We start from the raw sequence: 26,260 nt of genomic DNA on the forward strand, positions 1-26,260 counted from the left end.
CTAGATTCATATCAAATACATGATTTATGAATATTTTATCCAATTCCATGGATTATCTTTTCACTTTCTTTTTTAAATTGTTTTAGAGTTGTAGATGGACAGAATACCTTTATTTTATTTGTTTATTTTTATGTGGTGCTGAGAATCGAACCCAGTGCCTCACACATGGTAGGCAAGTGCTCTACCACTGAGCCCCAGCCCCAGCCCTATCTTTTCACTTTCTTAACAGTGTGCTTTGAAGTTCAAAGTGTCTCATTTTAGTGGAGCCAAACTTATCTATTTTTTTCTTTTGTTGCTGTACTTTTGGTGTCATATCTAAGAAACATTGCCTACTCAAGATCATGATATTTTATACCCATGTTTTCTTCCAAGAGTTTAATAGTTGTATCTTTCTCTTTAGGTATGGGATCCATTTTGAGTTAATATTTACATATGGTGTTAGGTTATGGCTCAACCTCAATTTCTTTCTCATGTGGATATCCAGTTATTCCAGCATCATTGATTAAAAAGATTATTCTTGCCCCCATCAGATTGTCTTGGCTCCCTTGGTGAAAATTAATTGACCATAAATGTGTGGGTTTGTTTCTGTATTCTTGATTCCATTCTATTCGTATAAAAATTTTTTGGTGGGGGGTACTGGGGATTGAACTCAGGGGCATTGAGTTCACTTGAACTTACACAGGACACTGATGTACAGTGCATGGTACTTGTCCACATTCTCCTTGTTAGGAATTTTAATCTTGGGGATTGTTGGAGGTTGCAGGTTGTTGCAAGAAGGAGTGGTTACATCCTAGCCCTATTTTGTATTTTATTTAGAGACAGGGTCTCACTGAATTGTTTAGAGCCTCACTTTTGCTGAGGCAAGCTTTGAACTCGTGATCCTCCTGCCTCAGCCTCCTGAGCCACTGGGATTACAGGTATGAGCCACCGAGCCCGACATGAATAGTATTTTAATGAAGAATTTTCCCTGAGCCGTAACCTGGGAAAACCATGAGTAGAATCATGCCATTTTTGCCCTTGTTTATGACTAAATTTGGTGGAGCCCTGTAGGATCTCACTTAGGAATAAGAAGCAGAAAAAAATGGTTGTCTAGGAAATCAGGAATGGAATCTGTAGTGGCTCATGGAGAGAACTTAGGTTTGGAATTAGTAAGACCTGGATTTAAATGCTAGTTTTATCCAAAATTGTATGGCTTTGTGTAAGTTTCTTAACCTCTAGGAACTTCAGCTACTATGAAATGGGGATGATGGCAATGTCAATCTCAGAGGGCATTAGCATTAAGAGACAAAAGTTGTGAAAGTGATGACAGGGTCCCTGGTCCCTAACAGTAGGTATTTGACATCAAGCAAATTTATAGCTGATTCATGGTCTTGTGGATCCCTCCCATCTGACTTTGGTTGTATGGGGTTAGGAAAGGTGGGCTATTCCATGGTAACCTGTGCCAGTTCCTGTGTTTCTGCTTCTGCCTCCTACACTTATAGCAGCTATAGTTCCATTCCCTCACCTCTTCTGTCAGGCGTGGTGTAAAGGGTGGATGATAAAGAAGAAGGAAATAGCTTTCTACACACCAACTTTCTGGTCAGAAGAATAAATTTTAGGTTTGACGGATGCCCAGTAGTGAACTACAGTGTAATTAGGAAATAGTTGTATATTGTTTTATATATCTAGAACTTTATTTTTATAGAAGAAACACGTAGTTGCATGGTGGATCTGGAACTCTGTCATAGGTGAGGGAATCCTGTCTGCATGAGCCACAGTTCAGGCCCCTTATTTACCTTGTGGCAGTCCCCAAATTGTAAGGAAAGAACTTGAGATGAAACAAGCTACCCTTCTTCTACACAAAGCTTCTAATCTTAACCCTAAATAGTAATGGTATTGCTAAGGTTTAGGAGGACAGGGCACAGTGTTTGTTGGCTTCTCATTACTTCAATTAGTTGGTTAGAGTGACTCACAAGACCTCTAAACAGGGTTGTTGCCCTAAAACTGTTTCCTTTCTCCATACTTGACTCTGTCACTTGGGAGGGGATACCATTTCTGGAACCCAGATTCAATAAGTACTTTTGGCTTGGTTGTCATCACTTCATATCCCTAAGATCCAGCTCCTCTCCACATTCTTCCTTTATTATTTTCTCTATTTGGATCCTTTGTGACTTTGTGGGTTTAGTAACAGAGAATCTGGCTCCTGTTATATGATTGTCAACTCCTGGGTCTCAGGAAGGCCATATTCAACTTTGTGTTGGTCAAACAACTTGCGCAGGGCACTGACGTAGAGTGCATGGTACTTGTCCACAGTCTCCTTGTTGGGCATTTTAATCTTGGGAATTGGCAGGGGTTCTCCAACTGTGGAGAAGGAGAAGAGAGAAGCATCAGAGTCCCCACCCCAAGTCACACTACCCTTCCCTCACTGGGGCCACATACTGACAGTATCTGGGCCCTTTCCCTTCCTTCTTGCTTTTTTATCGTTGTTGATCTTTCTTTCTTTCCTACTTCCACCCTCCCTTCCTTCCTTCCTTCCTTCTCTCTCTCTCTCTCTCTCTCTCTCTCTCTGTCTCTCTCTCTGGGGATTGAGCCCAGGGATGCCTTATTACTGAGCTATATCCCCAGCCCCCCCCCCTTTTTTTTAAATGTTACTGCTAAATTGCTGAGGCTGTCATTTAACTTGTAGTACTCCTGCCTCAGCCTCCTGAGCTGCTGGGAGTGCAGACATGTACCACTGCACCCTGTACTTTCTTCATTTTTCACACCCCCTACCCCTGCTCCAGCTCTATATTGGCCCTCATGCTCTGGTCACCTAATATCAACCATATTGCAGAGAACCAGAGTAAGCACAGGAGGGAGCTGAAGGAGTGTGTATGAATAATGATGTACTCATGACAGCTGTTGAACTCTCTCACCTGGGAATGGCCACAACTGTTATCTGCTTAATTGTCTTCCCCACCCTACTCTAAACCACACCTACTAGAATTCCTTTTGTCCCATCCTAGCTGTTAGTCAGATCTCCTAGGACTTGATGACTTGGGGTGGGGGGATCCAGGACCCACTCTGCCCAGGGAATGTGGAAAGCTCACCAACAGTGTTAATGGGCCGATTGAAAGGCAGTAAGCCCCAGGATCCACGAGTGAGGCCCCGGCCATGGAAGGTACACAAATTTATTCCCAGGGTTTTTTTTAATGCTCCCTGGATGATTTTTTGAAAGAACCTTAACCATGTGCCTTCAGGGAACGTCTCCTGATTGTGAACTTCATTCTCACCGAAGGAATAGGAAGGGACAAGGTATGCCCTGCAAAGAGAAAGGCAGGGTATGAAATCCCCGAGGAAGCAAAAACCTCCCCAAGCAAAATCTCCCCTGGAAAAACTCCATCCAAGATCAGAAATTTCTCCAACCTCCTCATTATAGGTCAAAAATTTAAGCATTCAAGTATTCCTGCCAGGTCCCACTCTCCCAAACGAACTGTGACAGAATGAAACTAATCTCGGACACCTAACTACCTACAGTGAATCCAGCATCCAGAATGATCTTCCTAAATTGCATATGTGTGAACATGTCACTGCTCTCACTGAAACTCTTCCAGAACTCCTCACTGTGTACTGTAGGGCTTAGCATGGCCTTTGTGCTCCAGCTCTCCCTACTTGACTAGCTGCCCCTTTCCCTGCTCCTTCCTTGAGCCCTGTTTAGCCATACTAAGTGTGCAAAGTTCTCTCTCATCTATGTGTTCATGCTGTTCCCTCTGTCTTCTTGTGGCAAATTCCACTTTGCCTTCCAATTCTCAGTTCTGATATTGTCCCCTAGAAGAAATTTTCTTTAGCTACCTCCAATCCCCCACCCTGTACAGTCTCTTTGGTGCCCCTCATCTACTGCTGACCTGTCTCTTGTCCTCTCACTCCCTAGCCCTGCGTTATAGTCATCTCCTTTCCTGTCTGACTTCCCCAGGAGATGGCAAGCCCATCAAAAATGAGAATAGTATCATATTCACCTTTGAATCCCAAGGGCCTAACATGGTACCTGATATTTCATATATCCTCATGGAATGCTTGAATTCTTTCTCCCTTTTCATCTGACTGGAAACTCCTACTATTTAAATTCACAGTTCAGATGTCACTGAACTATGAAACCTCTACTCTGGTTTAAGGTCTTTCCATGGAATTGACGCTCCCATAGCAATTAGTATGCATCTCCCTTATGCACTTGGTTCATTCAACAAATATCTCTTGAGTTCTTTCTATGTGCCAGCATTATTCTAGGCCCTCAGAATATATCAGTGAACACACTGGATCAAAAAAAATCTCTGACCTCATGGAACTTATTTTTTTACTGGAAGAGGAGGAAGATAAACACTGAAATAGCAGGTAAATAAAATAGATGATATATAAGAAGATGATAAATACAATAGGAAAACAGCAAAGCAGGAGAGTCAGGATAGAGCCATTTGAAAAGAGATGTTTCAGCAAAGGCTTGAAGGATGTACAGGAATGGACCAAGCAGCCATGTGGAGGAATAGTGCTCCAGGTGGAGGGGACATGAGGGCAAGACCCTAAGGCAAGAGTATATGTACTTAGGGAACAGCAAGGAGGCCAGTGGAGTTGTGAAGGCACAAACAATGGGAAGAAGTAATGGGTGATGAGGTCAGGAAGGAGAGGTGGCTAAGGACTAGATGAGACTTAGTGTCTTCTAGGCCCTTTTGAGGATTTTGGCTTTTGTTCCAAATAGCATGGGAGCCACTGGAGCATTTTGAGTGTGAGATGATCTGACTTACATTGAAAAAAATTATTCTGGCTATAGTTGTAAATGGACTCTTGGAAGTAAGGGAGGGAGACAGAAGCAGGGAGAGTAGATAGAAGTATTGTATGATGGTAATTTAAACTAGGTGGTTGTCTGAGGTGGTAAATGATTGATTCTGATTACATTTTGTAATGATACGTGTGTGGGTCTGTCTTCCACAATGGACTGTGGGTTTGTGAGGACCAGATCTTATTTATTTCTAGAGCCTCAGTGCCTAGTCCTATGTCCTACACATAGTAGGTATTTGATAACTGCTGAATGAGTGAAAATATATATTTAAAAAATATATTTTTTCAAACCAAATTAGATGTTCTTCGGGTTTGTGCCTTATTCATCTTGGCAATCCCCGTAGCACCAGGGCTAGTGCCTTCCTTGCCCTTTGGAGGTTCTCAGGGTCTCCCAGTGAGTAGATGGATATAGAATGAAGCCCCACTTCCCTAGACCCCCAGCTTATCAGGCTAATGGGCATAAGGTGCAAGGTTTCCTATAATTCTTTCACCAACTTCAAGTGAGAAAGTTGTCCACTGTAATATGTCTGGAGGTTCAAACATCCCCAAGGCACAGTGGTAAAGGGGTAGAAGGAAACAGAGTGAAGAAGGGCCCCCCTAACAGGTTTCCCAGAGAGGACACCATTTTGGAGAGGGCTACAGAGGTCCTGTGTCATTGTGAGAAGAGAGCCCAGAACCCAGGGACCCACCCTGTCTTCAGAGCCAATTTCACAAAACCTTTGCGATTTTTTAGCAAGATGGTGGAGGTTCCTGGGCGGCACAAGAGGGCTTCTGCAGCTCCACCCACCACAATAGTCACAGCATTTCCTGAGCCTTTCTTGGTCAGCAAGTACTCCAGGGCCAACTCACTCACTGGGCATATACCTGTGAAACCAGAGTCAAGTGGTAGAAGAAACTTGGTGCAGGGTTTTTCCAGACTCTTTCTGTTGGAGACAGTTTTGTCTCCTGCTTATTGCTGTTCCCACCCTCTGTCTTTGGCCCCCATATCCTGGGCTAGACCTAGCCTGAGGTGGATCCTTAGGCCTACATGCTTGACTTGGGGGTCTGTGCTGATACAACTGGGACTATATTGAGTTCCTCTGCCTTCTTCCATCCAGAGTCTACCAAATTCTAAATCAACATTCTTTGAAACCCATGAACTACAGCCATCTTCCACTCTTCTCAGACTGACAGCACTGAAGACCCTCCAGAGTTCTTTCCTCCGTGGGTGATCAGGACTAGAGCCACCATCAACATGCTTCTTCCCTAAGGAAAACCAGCCAAAGGGGAGCCATTGGCTGGTGGTTTTAAAGAGTAGGCAGACCTGGGAGCCTACCTAAGCCAAATTGAAATGAACAGTGGAAAGTGGATGACACCTTGTTGTTCAATGATAGCCAGAGTCTTTCATCACTTCTGAATCCTGTCTTTGCCCTTCACTCACCTTCTACTCTCTACTGCAATGACAGAAATTGACTCCAGGATACAGCTTTGGAGAGAGATACCTGCACCAGGGTCATGTCAACCTCAGAGGGAAGCAAAAGCGTCCTCTAGGATTCTAGTGATTCTACTTGTCCCCTTCAGATAAATGTATCTTACCTCTGGTGTCCAGAAGGATGAATATTCATCTAGAGAGGACATTTGTCAGGCTGCCCTGGCTTAAAGCCTGGTGTGGGGAAGTTGTCCTGGATTCTGAGGGATGGCATCTTATGCAAGGGCAGAGGTGTTCCAAGGAGATGAAGTTCATGAACCAAAAGTATACTAGCTGGTATGAGACTCTAAAATGTTTTTAAGCTACCCTTGGATGAGAGCTGTATGGATGCCTGGCCAAAAGAAAGCAACTGACATCCCAGAAAAGAGTCTGGTGAATCATCCCTGATTTTTGTTTGTGATTCTGTTTAATACTTGGCTTTCAACTTCTACTTTCCATTTTGGCATTGATCCTGAACTCAGCCTTCTGGTTCCCTCTGTGAAAGGAATCCTGGCAAATCATATGAATGCCTGTAACTTCCCCAGTTGCCCAACCAAATCCTGCCTCCCAGATCTCAGATAGAATCATATGCTTCACCACATACTCCTGACACTGGCCCAGTGGGTTCTAGATTCAATTGTTACCAAGTTCTTTTCTATGAGGGAATGACTGTCAGTGCTTATCAGTGTTGGAGCCCTGAGATAGATTCTAAAATGGAATAATTGTACCAACAAGAATTTCAGTTGTATGTATACATAGAAAATACTAATCAAAAGTAAATAAATGAAGGAATGTAAGGAAGATCATTAGAGGAGAAGAGGGAGAATGGGGAAGAGAGGAGGGAAAGAAAAGCAGGGGGGATGGGGATTTAAATCAAATCCCTTGAATATGTTATTTTGCCAAAATGAACCCAAGTGCTATGTATAATTTTAATGCTCAAATAAAAAATAAGCAAAATTTAAAAGTTGAATAATTTATTATACTCACCCATTGACATTACATATTCTCGCACAATTGGGATCCAGAAGAACCCTTCCAAGGTCCCTAAAAAGGGAGTGATGGATGGGAAAATCCGAGCAAAACCACTGGCCTCAGTGGCAAAGTTGATGAAGACACCATAAGAGAAAATTCCATGGGGGTGGCTGCCAATGATGTAGTTGTGTTTGGGAGAAAGGTCATGTGTCTTCACCAGCTGTTAGAGGGATATTGAGTCAGAGCATTGGCTAGACAGAAGAAAGAGGGGATGGGTAGACTCAGAGCCCAATGGGTAGCCTATGTTTCCTTCTAGGAGCCTCAAATCCTTGCTCCTTGGGATGCCATCATTGACATAGGCTTGCCAGGAATCGTAGTGGTCAAAGAGGCTAACCTGGGTTTTCCACTGTTCGTCTGTTCCCCCACCTGCCCATCCATCTTGGGTCTCTGCTCTGCAGTATACCTCTGGGCCTTGACCTTCACTGATGGCCACCAGCACTCTTGAATAAATGGAACTAGATAGGGGGTCAGAGTCTGGGCAAAAAGGACCAAGGGCATCCAGAAGAAAGATACTCACCTTTACTGGGAAGTAATTTTGGAAATACTTCCAGAGGGTCCAGTTTCGTACCCAAGCTGAACGCCTACCACCTGTGGATAGAAAAGGAAAGGGAAGAGCAGTTGGAGACTTGCCAGTCCCTTTACCTCTCCCACAGGTGAAGAGTTCTGCTGGAAGTACTCATGCCCTTAAAGGGGTCTCCTTTCCACACCTTAAAGCTCTAAGTACCATCCCTAACCCAACTCCCAAGACAGGAAGCCCCTGTTCCTCTGGAGCCATCCAAAAAGTTTTTGGGACAACATCTCAAGGCTGGGGGCACCTTCTCAGAAACTCCAACCTCTTAATTCTTTCTGGGCAGCCTGGCAAAGCCCTCTGTCCCCTTCCCTCCCCACTTTATCCCCCCCACACTTCATCCACTTCCTTCACCCTGCAGTTTTATCTGTGGCACAAACAGGACCACCATTCTGCCCCCATCACTTACCTTGACTGTGAGTATTCCAATCATAAGCAAGCCAGGCTAAGGCGAGCACAGCCAAGTACCAGAATCTAGTGAACACCATGAAGTAGGGTATACTGATAATGGAAATAGTTCCTGAGGAGACAACATGGGATCATACCCTTCAGTTTCTTTCCAGTTTCAGCACACCTCCCATAACTCCCATCTCCACTCCACACCAAAGGAGCAGCACAAAGTCAGAGTGGCCTCTTCTCTCCTTCTCCCCTTGTACCCTTGCCTAGCTCTTCTGTGGTCCAGGAAGACCTCTGAATTATTGGATCTGGAACTCTCAATGGCTGAGATTTTAACAGCAGAACCATGAAGTGCTCAGAGCAGACCTTCATCAGGGGTCCAAGGACAGCAGTACTTCTTAGAAAATAGAACATCATGTTGGGCTGGTGGCTGATTATTCCCATTCTGGAACCTCAGGAAATTCTTTCTAAAATCTTGACCCTCCTTTCTTTTCTGAACTGCTAAGTCTGCGCATTCCAGAGCTTGCCTGCAGTATACAGGATATTTGATTCTGAGAAAAAAAAATGCAGAATAGAAATTGCCTGACCATGTTCTGTTCTTTCCCTTTCACAATGTTATGAAAGTTCAAACGGGGAAAAATGTATCTCTGTTAGCAAAGGAACACAGCAGGCTGTGAAATGCAAACATAATACTTCTTACAGTTCTGGGAAATGAATGCCATTTTATTTTTATGTAGTTTTTGCCATGTTGGGGATTGAACTCAGGTCCTTGTGCATTGCATCTGATACAGGTGCTCTACCACTGAGCTACATTCCATTTTTAAATCTGCATTCATGGAAAAGATGGGCTAAATACACATATTGTGAATAAAAAAAAGACCTAGCTAAGGGAATGACATCTTTAACAAGCTGCCACATCAAGGTAGATGAAATTTTCAGAGAAACAAAAGAAACTCGAGTTACCAACAGGCTTGTCTCTTGCATTTGAGACATAAATGAAAATAACAGTAAAAAGACACAGTGGGCATTTCTTTAAAAACTCAGGTTATGAACAGGGCATGGTGGTGCCCACCTATATTCCCAGCAATTTTGGAGGCTGAGGCAGAAACATCATAAGTTTGAGGCCAGCCTTGGCAATTTAGCCAGACTCTGTCTCAACAATAATAATATGGCTAGGGGTATAAATCAGTGGGAGAGCACCTGCCTACCGTGTGCTAGGCTCTGGGTTCCATCCAGTATTGCAAAAAATCAAAACCAAAAATTTCTAATTAAAGGTGGTCTAAATGTATCTTGCTTTGAATAAATTTTGTTGAAATCTTCAGTATTTACAATAGTGCCTGGCACACAGTAGGTCAACAAATATCTAGAGGCTGAAAATAAATAAATAAATAGATAAATAAATATTTTCTCTTTAAAGTCTTAAGTGATTAATGTTTAGTTAGCATATGCAATGCTATTTAAATATGACATTATTTTAAAAGTGTAGCCAGATTGTGTGCCTTCTTTCATATTTGGTTTATCTACCAGTAGGTAGCCTAGGTGCCCTTACCTGGATCAACACCATCTTGTGGAATTTATTGGAACTGCAGGTGTGGCTCTGCAGGAAACCAGAAGTGCAATCTGAGAACAAGCCTTCCAGATCCAGCCTGTTTGAATATCATCAGTGTAACAAAAGTGGGATTGTAGGATATCATGAAGATAAAGGGAAGATCGGTAATGTAGAAGAAGGAGACTGAGAGGCAGAGTAGAGGGATGGGTTAGGGGAGGCAATGCAGAATGAATTCTTTAAAAAATATGTTATCTGCATTTATAAATATACCACAGGGAACCTCACCTTTATGCATTAGTAAAAAGAACCGATTAAATATAACTAAATAGCTAGGTGTGGTGGTGCATGTCTGTAATCCCAGTTACTCGGGAGGCTGAGGCAGGAGAATTGCAAGTTCAAGGCTAGCCTCTGCAGTTTAGGGAAACCCTAAGCAAGTTAGCAAGACCCTGTTTCAAAATAAAAATAAAAAGGACTGGGGATGTGGCTCAGTGGTTAAGAGGACGGAAAGGAAGTCTAGTAGAGTAGAGCTTCAAAATAGAATGGAGAGGGGAGGGAGAACCTGAGGAAAAGGGGAAGATCATGAACTGAAATTGAATTCCATGCACTTTGTCAGGAGGAACCCAACTACTGTGTACAACTATAAAGCTCTAATAAAAGATAAATAAGTAAAAATAAAGAGAATAAACAGAGGCCCAAAGTAGAAAAGCTAAAGATCACAAAACAAGGAATTTCATGACATAAAGCAAAGGCATCTGGGGAAGGAGTGATGAAAAATAAGCACTTGTGTGTATGTGTGTGTGACACTCCCTTAGGCATGGCATTGAGACCAGGAGACAGTTCCAACATCTTGTTCACAGTCAAGTGAATGAATGTGAAGAGGATTATCAAGAATGAATTTCAGGGCTGGGGATGTGGCTCAAGCAGTAGTGCGCTTGCCTGGCATGCGTGCGGCCTGGGTTCGATCCTCAGCACCACATACAAACAAAGATGTTGTGTCCACTAAAAAATAAATATTAAAAATTCTCTCTCTCTCAAAAAAAATGAATGAATTTCATATACATCGGTTCCTTTTTTAAAAAATTGCAGTGCTGGGGATTGATCCAGAGCCTCCGGCATTCTAGGCAAATACTCTTATCACTGAGCCACATCCCTAGCTCCACAGGTTTCTAATTTAGTTTGTACTGAGGCTGACCAAGCCATTCTAAAAGATGTGCAGTTGTAGCTCATCATCATTCTAATTTGCATTTCCCTGATTGCTGATGATGCTCACCAGCTTTTCCTTTGCTTATCTGCCTTCTGTGTTTCCTCTTTAGTGAAACTTCTGTTCAAATCTTTTGCCCATTTTTCAATTGGGTTATTTGTTTTTTTACTATTGACTTTGGGAGGTGCTTATACATTTTAAATACAAATCTTTGTTCTGGTATACGATTTGCAAATATTTTCTCCCAGTCCCTTATCTTTTATTTCTCTTAATGGAGGGGGGGTCTCTTTCTTAGTGTGAAACCTTTTGATTTTGATGAATTTATTTTTTCTTCTTTTGTAAGTTGTGCTTGTGTATGTGTGTGCATGTGTGTGTGCATGTGTGTGTGTGCGTGCGTGCATGTGTGTGTGCGCATGTGTGTGTGTGTGTGTGTGGTACTGAGAACTGAATCCAAGACTGTTCTACCACTGAGCTGCATCCCCAGCCCTTTTATTTTTTTGAGACAGGGTCTTATTAAGTTGCTGAGGGTAGCCAGAACATATGATCCTCCTGCCTCAGCCTCCTTCCTGGGATTATAGGGGTACACCAACATGCCCAGCTTTGGTGAATATTTTTGATGTGTTATTTGATTTGTTTCCCTCATATTTTGTTGAGAATTTTTGCTTCTTCTATTTTCTCATTAGGGATATGGACCTAGAATTTTATTTTATTGTAGTTTTCTTGCCTGCCTTTGATATCAGGGTAATGCTGGCCTTGTAAAATGAGTTTGGAAGTGTTCCCTCCTCTTTAGTTTTTTTGGAAGCATTTAAGAAATGTTGAGTATGGGGCTGGGGATGTGGCTCAAGCGGTAGTGCGCTCGCCTGGTATGCGTGCAGCCCGGGTTCGATCCTCAGCACCACATACAAACAAAGATGTTGTGTCTGCCGATAACTAAAAAAATAAATAAATATTAAAATTCTCTCTCCCTCCCTCTCTCTCTCTCTCTCTTTCTTAAAAAAAAGAAAGAAAGAAATGTTGAGTGCCAGATACTGTGGCACACACTTGTAAGGCTGAAGCAGGAGGATCTCAAGTTTGAGGCCAATCTTAGTAAGATCCTGTCTCCAAATTAAAAAATAAATAAAAAAGGGCTGGGGATGTAGCTTAGTAGTAGAGCATCCTTGGGTTCAGTCCCCAGTATTGCAAAAAATGTTGATATTAATTCTTCTTTGAATGTTTGGTAGAATTCAGTCATGAAGCCATCTGGTTCTGGGCTTTAACTTGTTGGGAGATTTTTGATTATTGACGCAATCTCCTTACTCATTATTGGTCTGTTCAGATTTTCTAATTCTTCATGATTCATTCTTGGTAGGTCGTATGTATCTAGGAATGTATCCATTTCTTCTAGGTTGTCCAATTTACTGGCATGTGATCATTCATTCTAGTCTTATGATCCTCTGTATTTCTGTGGTATCAGTAGTCATGTATCCTCTTTCATGTTTTATTTTATTTGATATTATCTCTCTTTTTCTTGGTTAGTCTAATTAAAAGTTTGTCAAGGACTGGGGTTGTAACACAGTGATAGAGTACTTGTCTTGCATATGTGAGGCACTGGGTTAGATCCTCAGCACCACATAAAAATAAATAAAGATATGTGGTCCATCTACAACTAAGAAAAAAATTTTAAAAAGGTTTGTCAATGTTATCTTTTCAAAAAGCCAACTCTTGCATTTGTTGATCTTTTCTATTATTTTTTCTAGTCTCTATTTCATTTATTTATACTCTAATCCTTATTATTTCCTTCCTTTTGCTAACTTTGGACTTAGTTTATTGTTTTTATAGCTTTTTGAACTAAAAATTAGTGTGTTTGAGATCTTTCTTTTTTCTTTATGTGTTTATTGACATAAATGTTTTTATTGTATTTATTCAGAAGTATTTCACTCTTTGATGATATTAAAGGGGTACTGTGTTTTAAATTTCTACTTTCAGTTGTTCCCCTATTTTGATGCTGTTACTTTATTTTGAATACTCTCTCCCTAACTTTCTGCTTATCAAAATTTCCTCAGCTTTCTAGACTTAGCTTAAAGTACACTAACTTGGTGATATCTTTGCTAATCCCCTGGATAGAATTAAAGCTTTCCTCCTCTGCATCCTTCTAACATGCTGTGTTCCTGTTTGTCCCTGTTCCACTTAGTCTGCTTCTGTAGCTAGTACCTCATATGTCTGGCTCTTTCCCTGTTATACATAACTTTGAAAGTAGTCATTAGCTTGGGGCCAAGCACAGGCAGATGACTCATGATATGTATTTGTTACATTGAATTGTAGTAGAGGGAGAAGTTCAATTTCAAAATTACCCAAGTGGCAGGTAAAAGTTAATAGGAAGAGAAACCACAAGTGCCCTTCTTCCAAATAAGGAAATGCCATCAGAGGTGTGTGTGTGTGTGTGTGTGTGTGCGCGTGCGCATGCGTGTAAAGCCGTGGGTAACCAGTTATTTCCAGTATAAGCTGGAAATGAAGGGTGAAAACATTATGTTTCAGGGTAATGAATGAAGTCTAAGTTTTGGCAACACCTGTCAAATGGAGTCAGTTGGCCCAACGCTTGCAGAAATCCAAGAACGCAGCTGGTTTGTCAAAGAGGATTTTCAGTGGCTTTATGATTACTTATTGAAAAGCAATTAACTATAAGTGTAAGAAACTATAGTAGTAAAAGATAATGTAATAATTCAGCAAACATTGACTGGAACTGCTAGAAACATGGTGCTTATCTGTAATCCTGGTGGCTCAGGAGGCTGAGGCAGGAGGATCGAAAGTTCAAAGCCAAACGCAGCAATTTAGTAAGGCCCTAAGCAACTTAGTGAGGCCTTATCTCAAAATAAAAAATAAAAGGGCTAGAGATGCAGTTCGGTAGTTAAATGTCCCTATGTTCAATATCCAGTATATAAAAAAAAAAAACATACATTGACTGAGATTGCCTCATATGAAATTGCTGTGCTCAAAGTCATGGGGAGATCATTGGGGACTGGAAAGAAGAAGAAGGGAGTAAGCTTTGAAATAATGAAAGTAATACAAATTTGCTCCTTGATCCTGTGTATTGAGCATTTGCTACGAGATAGCAGTCTATTCAGTACCTAAAGTGAAATTATCTTATCTAATCCTCACAATCCTGATAAGTAATTTTATTATTACCATTTCACAGATGAAGAAACTGAGGCTCAGAGAGGTCATATATCTTCACTCCAAACTTTGGAAAAAAGAAAGTAGGTAGCATTTATTAAGCATTATGTACCAAGAGCTATTTTGAGCACCTTTGTGCATTAACTCATATTAATATATGTAGAAAACGAAGTTCCTGCTTTCAGGCACTCTAGGTTTCATGTGAATGTTAATATTTAAAGAAGAAGGGGAAGAGTTTGACTGATTGGTGGAGGATAGGCCTTCCATGCACAGGAAGTGCTTGAACAAATTCCTGGAGATGATAGAGTCCAAGGCCTTTGAATAACAGTACAATCTACAAAACTAGAAGAAGCATGAGAAAGCCATAGAACAGGAAGTGAAGCTGAGAAAGAAGCTGTAAGCATTAGAGCTGAGGAGTAGTGAGTAAAGACTATTAAGCAGAGGAATGGCTTAATCATATCTGTATTTTGGGAAGACAACTTGGAATAACTGTGGGAACCATAGAAACTGTAGGCAGGGAGCTGGGACTGTAGCTTACATGCCTAGCATGCAGGAAGCACTAGGTTCAATTTCCAGGACTGAAAAAAAAGGAAGAAAGAAAGAAAAACTGTAGGGCTGGGGATGTGGCTCAAGTGGTAGTGCGCTCGCCTGGCATGCCTGCGGCCCGGGTTCGATCCTCAGCACCACATACAAACAAAGATGTTGTGTCCTCCAAAAACTAAAAAATGAATATTAAAATTCTCTCTCTCTCTCTCTAAAAACAACAACAACAAAAACAAAACAAAACAAAAAAAACATAGCCAAGGAGATCAGCTAAGAGTTTTAGTGATTCAGGTGAAAGGCAATGGGAACCCAGAATAGGCTACTCTATATCAAACCAGTTTGAAAGATGCCACGGGAAGTTAAAATTTCAGCCCAATGCAGTTGTAGGGAGGATGGAGAGGGAGCAGGGAAGGATGTCTTGACAGAGACTGTGGGGGATGCTGGGAATGCATTATAGTCCTTTATCTGCTTAATTTTCTAGGAACTAGTTATATTTTTTCTTCCTGAAGGTGCAACGAAATTAAAGTCTAGGGTATCTACATTGGAAGTGATTGTCATGCATCTGTGGGTCAAGTGCAAGATTGGCAGTCTCATAATGTGGTACTATGGTTTAAATGTGTCCCCAAAAATTCATGTGTTGGAAACTTCATCTCCAATGCAACAGTTTTGAGGGGTGGGAACTTTAAGTGTTTAATAGATTCATGCTGTCATTACAGGAATGGCTTCCTGATAAAGGTGAGCATGGCTTCCTCTTGCACCTCCCTGTTGCATGTACTCACTCTCATTTCTTGCTTTCTGCCTGCCATGGGATGATGTGGCAAAAAAGACCCTCTCCAGATGCTAGCACCTTAATATTAGATTTGCCAGCCTCCAGAACTATGAGCTAAAAATACTTCTATTGTTGATAAGTTATCTAATCTGTGATACTCTGTTATAGCAGCAGAAACTAAGGTAAGGTGGTTGAACTCCAAGTAACATTAATTTCTATGATAGAAAGGAAGAAAACTACCATCTGTTGAGAATTTTCTCACTTCATTGATGATCAGGATTTTTTTTATGGTGGTGGTGGGGTTACTGGAGATTGAACTCAGAGGCACTTTACAACTGAGCCACATCTGCAGCCCTTTTTATCTTTTACTTTAAGACAGGGTCTCCCTAAGTTGTTTATGGCTTCTGTAAGTTGTTGGGGCTGGCCTCGAACTTGAGATCCTTCTTCCTAAGCCCCATGAGCTGTTTGGATTATAGGTGTGCACCACTGTGCCCAGGTTTAGGACATTCTTGAGAGACTGGCACTATGTATGCTCTGTTTCTACTATGGTGGAGTGCTCAAGATCACATAAAAAAAATAACTGAGAGATGGTTATTATGGGACCTGCTCAAACGGGGATTCCTCAATTGTCTGCTTTGCCCAAAACATGGTATGTTTTAGTTATAGATATTAAAGATTGTTTTTTTTCAATTCCAATTCATCCTGAGGATAGTCCACGTTTTGCATTTACTATCCCTGCACTGAATCATGAAGGTACTGATCAGAGATATGAATGGAAAGTACTCCCTCAAGGGATGGGTAACAGCCCAACTATGTGTCAAATTTATGTTAACAAAGTAATCCAGTCACTTAGAAATCAAAATCCTGAACTACAAATATTTCACTATATGGATGATGTATTATTAGCACACAAATATAAAAACACATTGCTAGAATGTTATGCCACACTTACAAACTTATTAAAAAATTATAATCTAGAGATAGCAATAGATAAAGTACAATTAAATTTTCCAATTAATTATTTAGGAGTTCTATTATCCTCAACCATGGTCCGTCCACCAAAAATTCAAATACGAGTGGATCAACTCAAATCACTTAATGACTTTCAAAAGTTATTAGGAGACATAAATTGGATAAGGCCTTATCTAGGTATACCAACAGGAGAGTTGGGACCTTTATTTGATATCCTAAAAGGTCCATCAGATCCAAATTCACCCCGTATGTTAACTCCTGAAGCAAGAAAGGCATTAAAAATCATTGAAACATATATGGAAAATATGCATTTGGATAGAATTGATATAAGTTTGCCTTTATTATTTATTGTACTACCAACAAAAATATTCCTACAGGAGTATTTTGGCAAGAAGGTCCATTATTATGGATACATTTATCTTATTCTCCTAACACTATTCTTACTAGGTATCCTGAGGCTGTAGGACAATTAATACTCAAAGGAATAAAAGCAGCAAAGGGAGTGTTTGGAATTTCTCCCAATAAAATTATTACTCCATATACTATGAATCAAACTGATGAGTTAGCTAATGAGTTAAATACCTGGGCAATAATCATGTACAAATCTAATGTTTCATTTGATAACCACTTACCATCTAATCCTTTATTGTCTTTTTGGTCATCGCATCCTCTAATTTTTCCAAAAATGACAAGAAAAACACCTATCATGAATGCTCCAAATATATTCACTGATGGGTCAAATAATGGTACAGCAGCAATAGTTACACCTGATCAAACTTTTACATTCTTAGTACCCAAACAGTCAGCTCAAAAGGTAGAGCTTAATGCAGTATTACAAGCTTTTGTGATGTTTAAAGATTCTGTATTTAATTTATTTTCCGATAGTCAGTATATAGTTAATGCTATAGTATCCCTTGAAGATGCTGGTAGGATTTCCCCTTCCTCTACTGTTTTCTCTTTGCTTTCCACTAAACAAAGTCTAATCTGGGACAGAAAAGATCCATTCTTTATAGGACATATCAGGGCACATACAGGATTGCCTGGAGCCCTTAGTTTGGGCAATTATTTAGCAGATAAAACTACACATGACACACATATTTTCTCTACACTAGAAGAAGCTACAAATTTTCATAAAAAGTTCCATGTCAATGCTAATACTTTACAAAAGCATTTTAAAATAACTAAGGAACAAGCTAGACAAATAATAAAACAATGTCAAAATTGTGTGACCTTTTTACCACAAGTTAATCTTGGAGTCAATCCTAGAGGATTGATACCTAACCATATTTGGCACACACTTGCCAGAATTTGGAAAATTAAAATATTTGCATGTTACAGTTGATACTTCTTCTGGATTTTTGATGGGCTCCCTTCATGCCGGAGAAAAAAACTAAAGATGTTATAGCTCATTGCTTACAAAATTTTGCCACTGTGGGCGTTCCAAAACAGTTAAAAACAAATAATGCCCCTGGTTATACTTCTACCTCTTTTAAACAATTTTGCTCAACATTTGGCATTACTCATATAACAGGAATCCCATACAATCCACAGGGACAAGGCATAGTTGAAAGATCTCATCAAACTATTAAAATGTACTTATTAAAGCAAAAAGAAGGAATTGGGAAGGGGTATATATTCCCCAAAGATAAACTTAAAATAACCCTTTTTACTCTAAACTTTTTAAATTTGAATTCATCAGGGCTTAGTGCTACAGAAAGGCATATGTGTCCAAAAAATGTACATAAGCCCAAGGTACTTTGGAAGGATATTCTAACAGGACAATGGAAAGGTCCTGACCCAGTAATTGTCTGGAGTCGGGGGTCTGTTTGTGTGTTTCCACAGGAGAACAGCAGCTGATTTGGATTCCAGAGAGATTAACTAAGTTCCTGACCCAGTGATTGTCTGGAGTCGGGGATCTGTTTATGTGTTTCCACAGGGAGAACAGCAGCTGATTTGGATTCCAGAAAGATTAACTAAAGCGATTTCTACAGACCAAAAAGAAGATGATTTGGTTCAAATCCACAACAACTGATATCCAAAACTCCAGTTTGGCTATTCTTACATCTGCAACAGAACCAGGATGCTTTTTTCAATATCTATTTTATTATTACCCTTTCCCATATCATGAAGTTCTATTTTGTTTTTTGAGCTCATACAGACCTAGGTTAATGTTTTGCTGATCAGTTCTATTTTTTTGACTATAGAGTTTTTAAACATTGCAATGGAGATTTCACCTGTAAAAAGTTATAAGGCCTTTACTATTATGTTATGTGTTGTATGTATTATATTATGTGTGCACACTTGTGTTTTGTGTTATATGTTTGAATGTACGTATGTCCATATATCATATATGATGAGCGCTCATGAAAAAATGGATCCAATTTTTTTTTCACGTGATTTAAATGGTTTAATTTAAATTGGGTAAACAGCTATTGAGGATTGTTTTAATATATGAACAAAAAAAGGAGGTTAACAGATCTGTTTACTTTCACCTTTCCTTTTCATTATATTTAATAATTCTGTTGAAAATAAGGTACATTGTTAAGAAAATTGTTTTCTAAAAAAAAAAAAAAGAAAATTGTTTTCTTTTAGTGCCTTCTGGAATGTTGTATAATTTTTTCTTTAGCCATTATTCCCAGAATTCCTATTTTCATCCCAGTGCCAGTGACGACAAAAATAAAACCAATCTACAGCTTCTTCAATAGCCATCACTGAACTGCTTGCAAAACTTGCCTGGACTATGTATCACTTGTATGCATTGTGATCTCACTTGTATGCATTGTGAACTATCTGTTGGTGCAGCGACTTGTGGTAGTGTTGGGGTATTTATGCTGATGGTGTCATCGGTGGTACAATTTTTCCAAAAGGAGCGATCACTGAACTGCTTGCAAAACTTGCCTGAACTCACCTATATGCATTGTGAACTATGTGTTGGTGCAGCGACTTGTGGTAGTGTTGGGGTATTTTTGCTGATGATGTCATCGGTGGTACAATTTTTCCAAAAGGAGCCATCAATTGGCTTGGTGTATCTTCCTCCCTTCTGCTTGTCATGGTCGTTCAGCTAAAATTTGGGGGCCAATAGAGGTGAGGCAAAGAACCTCACCCCCGCCCCCCGTGCTGATACAAAGACCTATCCACAGGTGTGGCTGTATACTGGACCAGTAGTCAGTGACGGGTAAGATCCAATTGCAATGGTACCAACCTAAGACAGGAGGCTGACGCCTTGAGGTCAGCTCATCCGATAACAGGTAAGGACCATATATACTATTGGACAACCTAAGGCAGGCACGGTCCCTAAGCCACATGCTTGTTGTTTAAACAGAGAGGGGGAGATGTTGAGAGCCACAGCCGAAGGGGCCCCAGCAAACTTCCAGCTGCCAGCAAACTTCCAGCTGCCAGCAAACTTCCAGCTGCCAGCTGATGATTGGCTCACAGCAACCCCAGCAAACTTCTAGCTGCCAACTGATTGGCTCCTCTGCGGTGATGCTCATTGGGCTGTTTCCCCGCCCTTTCAGACCATGGAGCTGCTCATTGGGGGATTTTTGGCTCCGCCCACATGACCCAGCCAATCGGCCTCAAGACAGGAGGAGTGGGGGAGGTTGAGAGGCTTGTGGGAAGCCGGTGGTGGCAGTTGGGCTCTGAAGGTTTTTTCCTGAGGAGCTGTTTTGCTTGGCGTGTGTGGTTCTAAAAATAAAGTTAGTTTCTTTTGACAAGTGGCTCCTGAATTGTGCCCAGCCAGACTGTGGCAGTTACTTGCACAAGATCTTGTAGCAGTAGATGGCAGAACTCTGGCTGATCCCCAAGACTATATTCTATTTTTTTGTAGTATCAGAAACTAAAATTTAGAGGGCAGACTCCCCCATGTATATCAGAAGGATGTGTAAAGAAGAGAAAAAAGAACAAGAGTTGAACTTAAAGGTTTCTGCTTAGGAAGAAGGAATATGGACAGACTATCAATTTAGTTTCAAGTTCTTCAAATATAACCTATAACCTCTCCAAAAAAATAGTGTCAAGCTAATTCATGTCCTATTTAACCACATCATTTCTTTCCTTTCCTGACTCTCCTGATCCACTCAACCATTTGTAATATTTTTGCCCTGACACCTTAATATCACTTTATCATGGTTCTTTCTTTTGCTTACCACAGCCTATCTGACATTATAGTGATTTGTGTATGTGTCCAGCATTGGCATATAAACTATGCACAATGTTAGAATGAATGATTCATTTATCTCTGTTACTAGATAGTAAAGACCATGTAATTAACTCATTTGTAGTCTCAGAAAAGGCAGCCCAAGGTCTTACTTATATTTAGTGCTTGCTCTATAACTATTGGAGAACATATTTTAATCTCTGTAGACATCACACCTTGTAGATGACATAGCTAATTTGGTACTTGCCAAGACCCAGGATTCTTCTAATATCTAGAATAATCACTAAATGAAAAGAATCAGGATGTTTAACATCTAAACTAGTAGAGAAAGCCAAATGGAATAATAATAAATCTAATAGAAATCAAGAGCCAGGCATGGTGGCACATGCCTGTAATCCCAGCAGTTCAGGAGGCTAAAGCAGGAGGGTTGCAAGTTCAAAGCCAGCCTCAGCAATTTAACAAGGCCCCAAGCAACTTGCAAGACCCTGTCTCAAGTTAAAAAATAAAAAAGGCTGGGGGTGTAGTTCAGTGGTTAAGGGGCCCTGGCTTCAATCCTGGGTACCTAAATAAATAAATAATTAAAGAGCACATGAAAAGATGTTTAGCATCACTAATCACTAGAAAAATGCAAGTCAAAACCACAATGAAGGGCTGGGGTTGTGGCTTAGTGGTAGTGGTAGAGCTCTTGCCTAGCACGTGTGAGGCACTGGGTTTGATCCCCAGCACCACATAAAAATAAACAAATAAAATAAAGATATTGTGTCCATCTACAACTAAAAAACTATTTTAAAAAACACAAATATCATTTCATACCCATTAGCATGGTTATAGCTGCTTGTGGTGATATGTACCTGTAATCCAAGTGTCTTGGAGGCTAAAGCAGGAGGATCACAATTTCAAGGTCAGCCTTGGCAACTTAATGAGACCCTAAGCAACTTAGTGAGATCCATGTCTCAAAAAACATGAAGGGATGGGGATATAACTCAGTGGTAAAGTGCGCTTGGGTTCAATCTCCAGCACCAAAAAAAAGTGCTGCTGAGGATGTGGAGAATTAAAATTGAAAGCAGAAAAGCAGCGTCTTCAGGAGATTTTTATGTACCTATGTTTTTTTTTTCCCTTTCAATACTAGAAATTGAACCCAGGGACACTTCACCACTGAGCTACATCCCCAAGCCTTTTTATTTTTATTTTTTTTATTTTGAGACAGAATATTATTAAATTGCTTAGGATCTCACTAAGTTGCTGAGCCTGGCCTTGAACTTGCAATCTTGCTGCCTCAACCTCCTGAGTTGCTGGGATTACAGGCATGTCGCATCCCACTCAGTTTAAGCAGTCATGTTGAGAGCAGCATTATTTAAAGTAGCCAAGAGGCAGAAGTATCTATCAATGGATGAATGCATAGACAATATTTAGTGTATGCATATAAGGTAATATTATTTAGCTTTATAAAGGAAGGAAATTCTCTACTTGGGAGGCTGAGGCAGGAGGATCTTGAATTTGAGGCCAACCTTAGCAACATAGCAAGAACCTGTCTTAAATTTTTTAAAATATTTTTAGCTACATATGGACACAATATCTTTACTTTGTCTATTCATTTTAAGTGGTGCTGAGGATTGAACCCAGTGCCTCACATGTGCAAGGCAAGCGATTTACCACTGAGTCACAACCCTAGCCCCTTAATTTTTTTTAAAAAAAGGAAATTCTAACATATGCTACCATATGGATGAATCTTAATAACATTATGCTAAGTGAAGTAAGTCAGTCAAAAAGTTGAATACTGTATGATTCCACTTACATGAGGTACCTAGAATGGGCAAATTCATATACAGAAAGGAGAACGGTAGTTGCAAGTAGTGGAAGGAGAGGAAATTGGGTTGTTAGTGTTTAACACATGCAGATTTTCAGTTTGAGAAAATGAAAAATTCAGGAGATGATTGATGGTGAATGTACTGAACATTACTGAACTGTAAACTTTAAAATGGTTAAAATGATAAATTTGCTGTTCTGTGTATTTTATCACAATAAAAAATAACCTTTAAAATGTAGGCAAAAGACAACATTCACATTTATTATTATGTGATTTCACTGATGACACAACCATGCCATCATGTGTCCGTATCATGCCCACTCCGGTCCTCCAGCTCTTCCAGGACCACTGGAAGCTGGAGAGATTTATTTAGCATGCAGAAAGCTAACCCTCACCTTCTTGGTCCCTTACCTATTTAGTTGCCTGATAGTCCCTCAGTTCTTTCCCTGCCCAGAGACAGTGTCCTTTGAAAGGGGAAAAGGAATATAAGAAAAAGTACTTCAGGAAGTAGTGATTTTTTCTGGGAGAAAAATAAGACCATTTTAATAAGGAGAGCCACCCCAGAAGACCAAGATAATCTGGGCATTTGTGTTCAAGTATTATACCAAGGCCTTCGTGTGTAGAAGAGACCATGAGCCTAAAAGGATCCACAGCTCCTCCTCTCTCCTATTTTGAACTTTTTTTTTTTTAAAGCAAGATCTACTATTTTTTTTAAAGAAAGAGTGAGAGAGAGTGAGGAAGAGGGAGAGAGAGAGAGAGAATTTTAATATTTATTTTTTAGTATTTGGCGGACACAACATCTTTGTCTGTATATGGTGCTGAGGATCGAACCCGGGCCGCACGCATGCCAGGCAAGCGCTTGAGCCACATCCCCAGCCCCTATTTTGAACTTTTATTTTGAGGTGCTGGGGGTTGAACCTAGGGCAAGTCAGGCAGGTGCTCTGCCACTGAGCCACGCCCCCAGCCCTCAGCTCTTCCTCTCCTGACCTCTTTCCCTTGCTCTCTCGCCTCTATTTGCTCACTCTTTTGGGGTTCCAGACTTGAAATGATGGCTGCTAGTGCTATACCAAGTCTCTTAGGAAATTCCCTTGCCGCTCACTTTTCTAGCTGAGGACTGGAACTTAACAAAGGGGTCTCTTGCGGAAGTTAAGGCAGAATGCAAAGGAAAACAAAAAGAAACTGAAAAAGTATAAACAAATAAGTTTACAAAAATTAACTTTCTTTTTACAGCTAGAGTCAAACCATTGATGAGTTCAGGCATGATTCCATTTTACTGTCTATCTCTCTATCTATCATCTATCATCTATCTATTTTATTTTTGTGGCACTGGCAATTGAATCCCAAGGGTGCTTCTACCACTGAGTTACATCCCCAGCCCTTTTTATCTTTTATTTTGAATTAGCATCTCCCTAAGTTGCCAAGGCTAGCCTCAAACTTTTTATCCTCTTGCCTTAGCCTCCCAAGTAGAGAATTTCCTTTTTAATAAGGTATAATAAATCTTTATCTTTTGGGGGTGCCATGGACCTCCCTGGAAACCTGGTGATGCTTATGGACTCCTTCTCTGAAAAATATTTTTAAATGCACAAAATAGGGCTGGGGTTATGGCTCAGTGGCAGAGTGCTTGCCTAACACATGTGAGGCACTGGGTTCAATCCTCAGCACCACATAAAAATAAATAAAGGAGGGGCTGGGGTTGTGGCTCAGTGGTAGAATGCTCACCTAGCACATGCGAGGCCCTGGGTTCGATCCTTAGCACTACATAAAAATAAATAAATAAAATAAAGCTACTGTGTCCAACTACACTAAAAAATAAATATGTAAATAAATAAATAAATAAAGGTATTGTGTCGATCTACAACCAAAAAAAAAAATTAAAATGCACAAAATAAGGTTCACACACATACAAAAGAAGCCCATTATATTAAAATACAGTTATCACAATATTCCTTCAAAACGTGATATTAGTAACCAATATGGATTTCTTGGTTTATGCATAAATAACCAGATGTATCAGTCTTTCTAATAACTACTGGAATTTTGAAGCAGTCATGGGCATAAATGAAATTTCAAGATGCCTGTAACAACTTTAATATGAAATGCAAATCTCTGTGGTGTCTGCTCTTTACAAAGTCACAGGGGCTGCTGACACTTCTGGGGTTTATTGCCTACATTCATCATCAAAGGATATGCTCCATTTCCACTAGAGGTTAGTGGAAGTAAAAATGTATTTCTTTCAAGTCAAATTCAAAGTCCTGTAATTACCCTCAAATTCTTGGTCTGCAGACCCCTGGTTAAGATCCTCTGTTCTAAGGGGTCATATAGCCTCCCATGGATTGGAGCCAGCTGTTTTCTACCTGTTTATCCTTCAGAATGACATTATTTTTTCTCATCCTGTTTCCAGGCTTGGCCCTCTAATTTATATCCCACAAAGCCCTGGTTTCTAGCTGGCCAGAGCTTATGTCTGTCAGCCCATCCGTTCCGCATTGATGACTGTTGTGCCCTCAGTCCACCAAACAATTGGTCCTTTCTCAAAATTCTGTTCAATGAGTCACTAAGGTAGCCCTGGGTTTTTCACAATTCTCTCTCTCCAGTCTCATACTAGAAAATCACCTCATGTCTTCCTAGTAACACCAGCTTTGCAAGCCACCACCACCTCTGTCCTATGCCCAAATGTGATTCTTTTCAGCCTGCTTAATAGGGGACAGCTCCTGAGAAGGCTGAAATACTCTTTAAACAAGAAAAGCCACAGCCTCACTCTTGGCCTTTGTGCCACCAGCCCAGTCCTTCCCCCAATAATGGGGGGGAACAATCAGATGATCACATCAGAACCCTCCTCATCTGGGGGTGTCTGGCCTCTTGATGTGCTCCCATGTGCTTCCCAGCCCTTGGAATTCACTCACCTAAAATTAAATAGACTGGAATCCACTGCATAACAGAGAGGGTTCGGAGGCCCTCCTGAAGATTTAGCCTGGAGAAAAAGGTCATGGTCATGGTGCTGTTCTGTTGTGGCAAGAAGCCCAACCAGAAGCTCTGAACTTTGTAAGCTGAGTTGATTATAGATGCTTTGCTATAATCTCTTATCACTTAACTGCAGGAGTTTTGTCAGCCTTGACCACACCTTTCCTCCAGTTCACTACTTATTTGAGGCTCCACCCCAACTTCCTACACATGTCTGGTTGCAGGTCAGACTATCTCATCTCTCCAATAGGTTTCCTTTCTCCATGTATGCCCAATTTAAATGTGGCAGAAATGGCCTTGGATGGCTTTATCTGTGGTGAGGTCATGTGTGATAAATGAGTGCACAAAGACCAGATTAGGCCTCAATCAGGGACTTCTGAAAAGAAGCCCAGCATCTGTCCCTGCTCCAAGAAAGGGACCTGGTAGTTGGGTATGGTGGTGCATGCCAATAATATCAGTAACTTGTGAGGCTGAGTCAAAAGTATTGCAAGTTAAAAGCCAGCCTTAGCAAGTTAGTGAGACCCTTGACCACTTAGCAAAACCCTGTATCCAAATTTGAAAAGTGCTTGAGATGTAGGTCAGTGGTACAGTGCCCCTGGCTTCAATCCCTAGTACTGAAAAAATGAATAATTTTTTTTTAAAAGACAAGGGACCCAGTAGTCATATTTGTTTCTGCCCTAGTGGCTGCTATGGTTCTTCTGCTGAGAGCTTCCTAGTCTAGCTAAGACTGTTTTTCTGCACAAATAACTAGACTTCTCCGATCTCTCTTTGTGCCTCCATTCCCAGAGGCTATGTATCAGCAGCCAGATCCAGTATGGCAGAGTGGGAGGAGCATTGCACAGAGGGCAGACTAGCTTCCAGGCCTAGCTGCACCTGTGAAAATTCCCTTTGGAAATTGCTCTCTCTCTCTAATGCTCCCTGTGAGCA

The 26,260-nt window shown here is 40.7% G+C and overlaps 1 protein-coding gene across 1 annotated transcript; it reads right to left on the reverse strand.

Moving 5' to 3' along the window:
• Window positions 1-1,710: 1,710 nt before the first annotated feature.
• On the reverse strand, window positions 1,711-25,366 carry Dgat2l6 (diacylglycerol O-acyltransferase 2 like 6). The gene is made up of 7 exons (XM_077107058.1): window positions 25,276-25,366; window positions 8,245-8,355; window positions 7,785-7,855; window positions 7,223-7,427; window positions 5,478-5,652; window positions 3,069-3,280; window positions 1,711-2,340 (listed from the first exon to the last, which is right to left on the reverse strand). Exons 1-7 carry the CDS (start codon window positions 25,364-25,366, stop codon window positions 2,186-2,188), a joined length of 1,020 nt encoding a protein of 339 aa, XP_076963173.1. The 3' UTR covers window positions 1,711-2,185.
• Window positions 25,367-26,260: the final 894 nt, after the last annotated feature.

Source organism: Callospermophilus lateralis, chromosome X, assembly GCF_048772815.1.
Source record: "Callospermophilus lateralis isolate mCalLat2 chromosome X, mCalLat2.hap1, whole genome shotgun sequence".
Lineage (NCBI taxonomy): Eukaryota > Metazoa > Chordata > Mammalia > Rodentia > Sciuridae > Callospermophilus > Callospermophilus lateralis.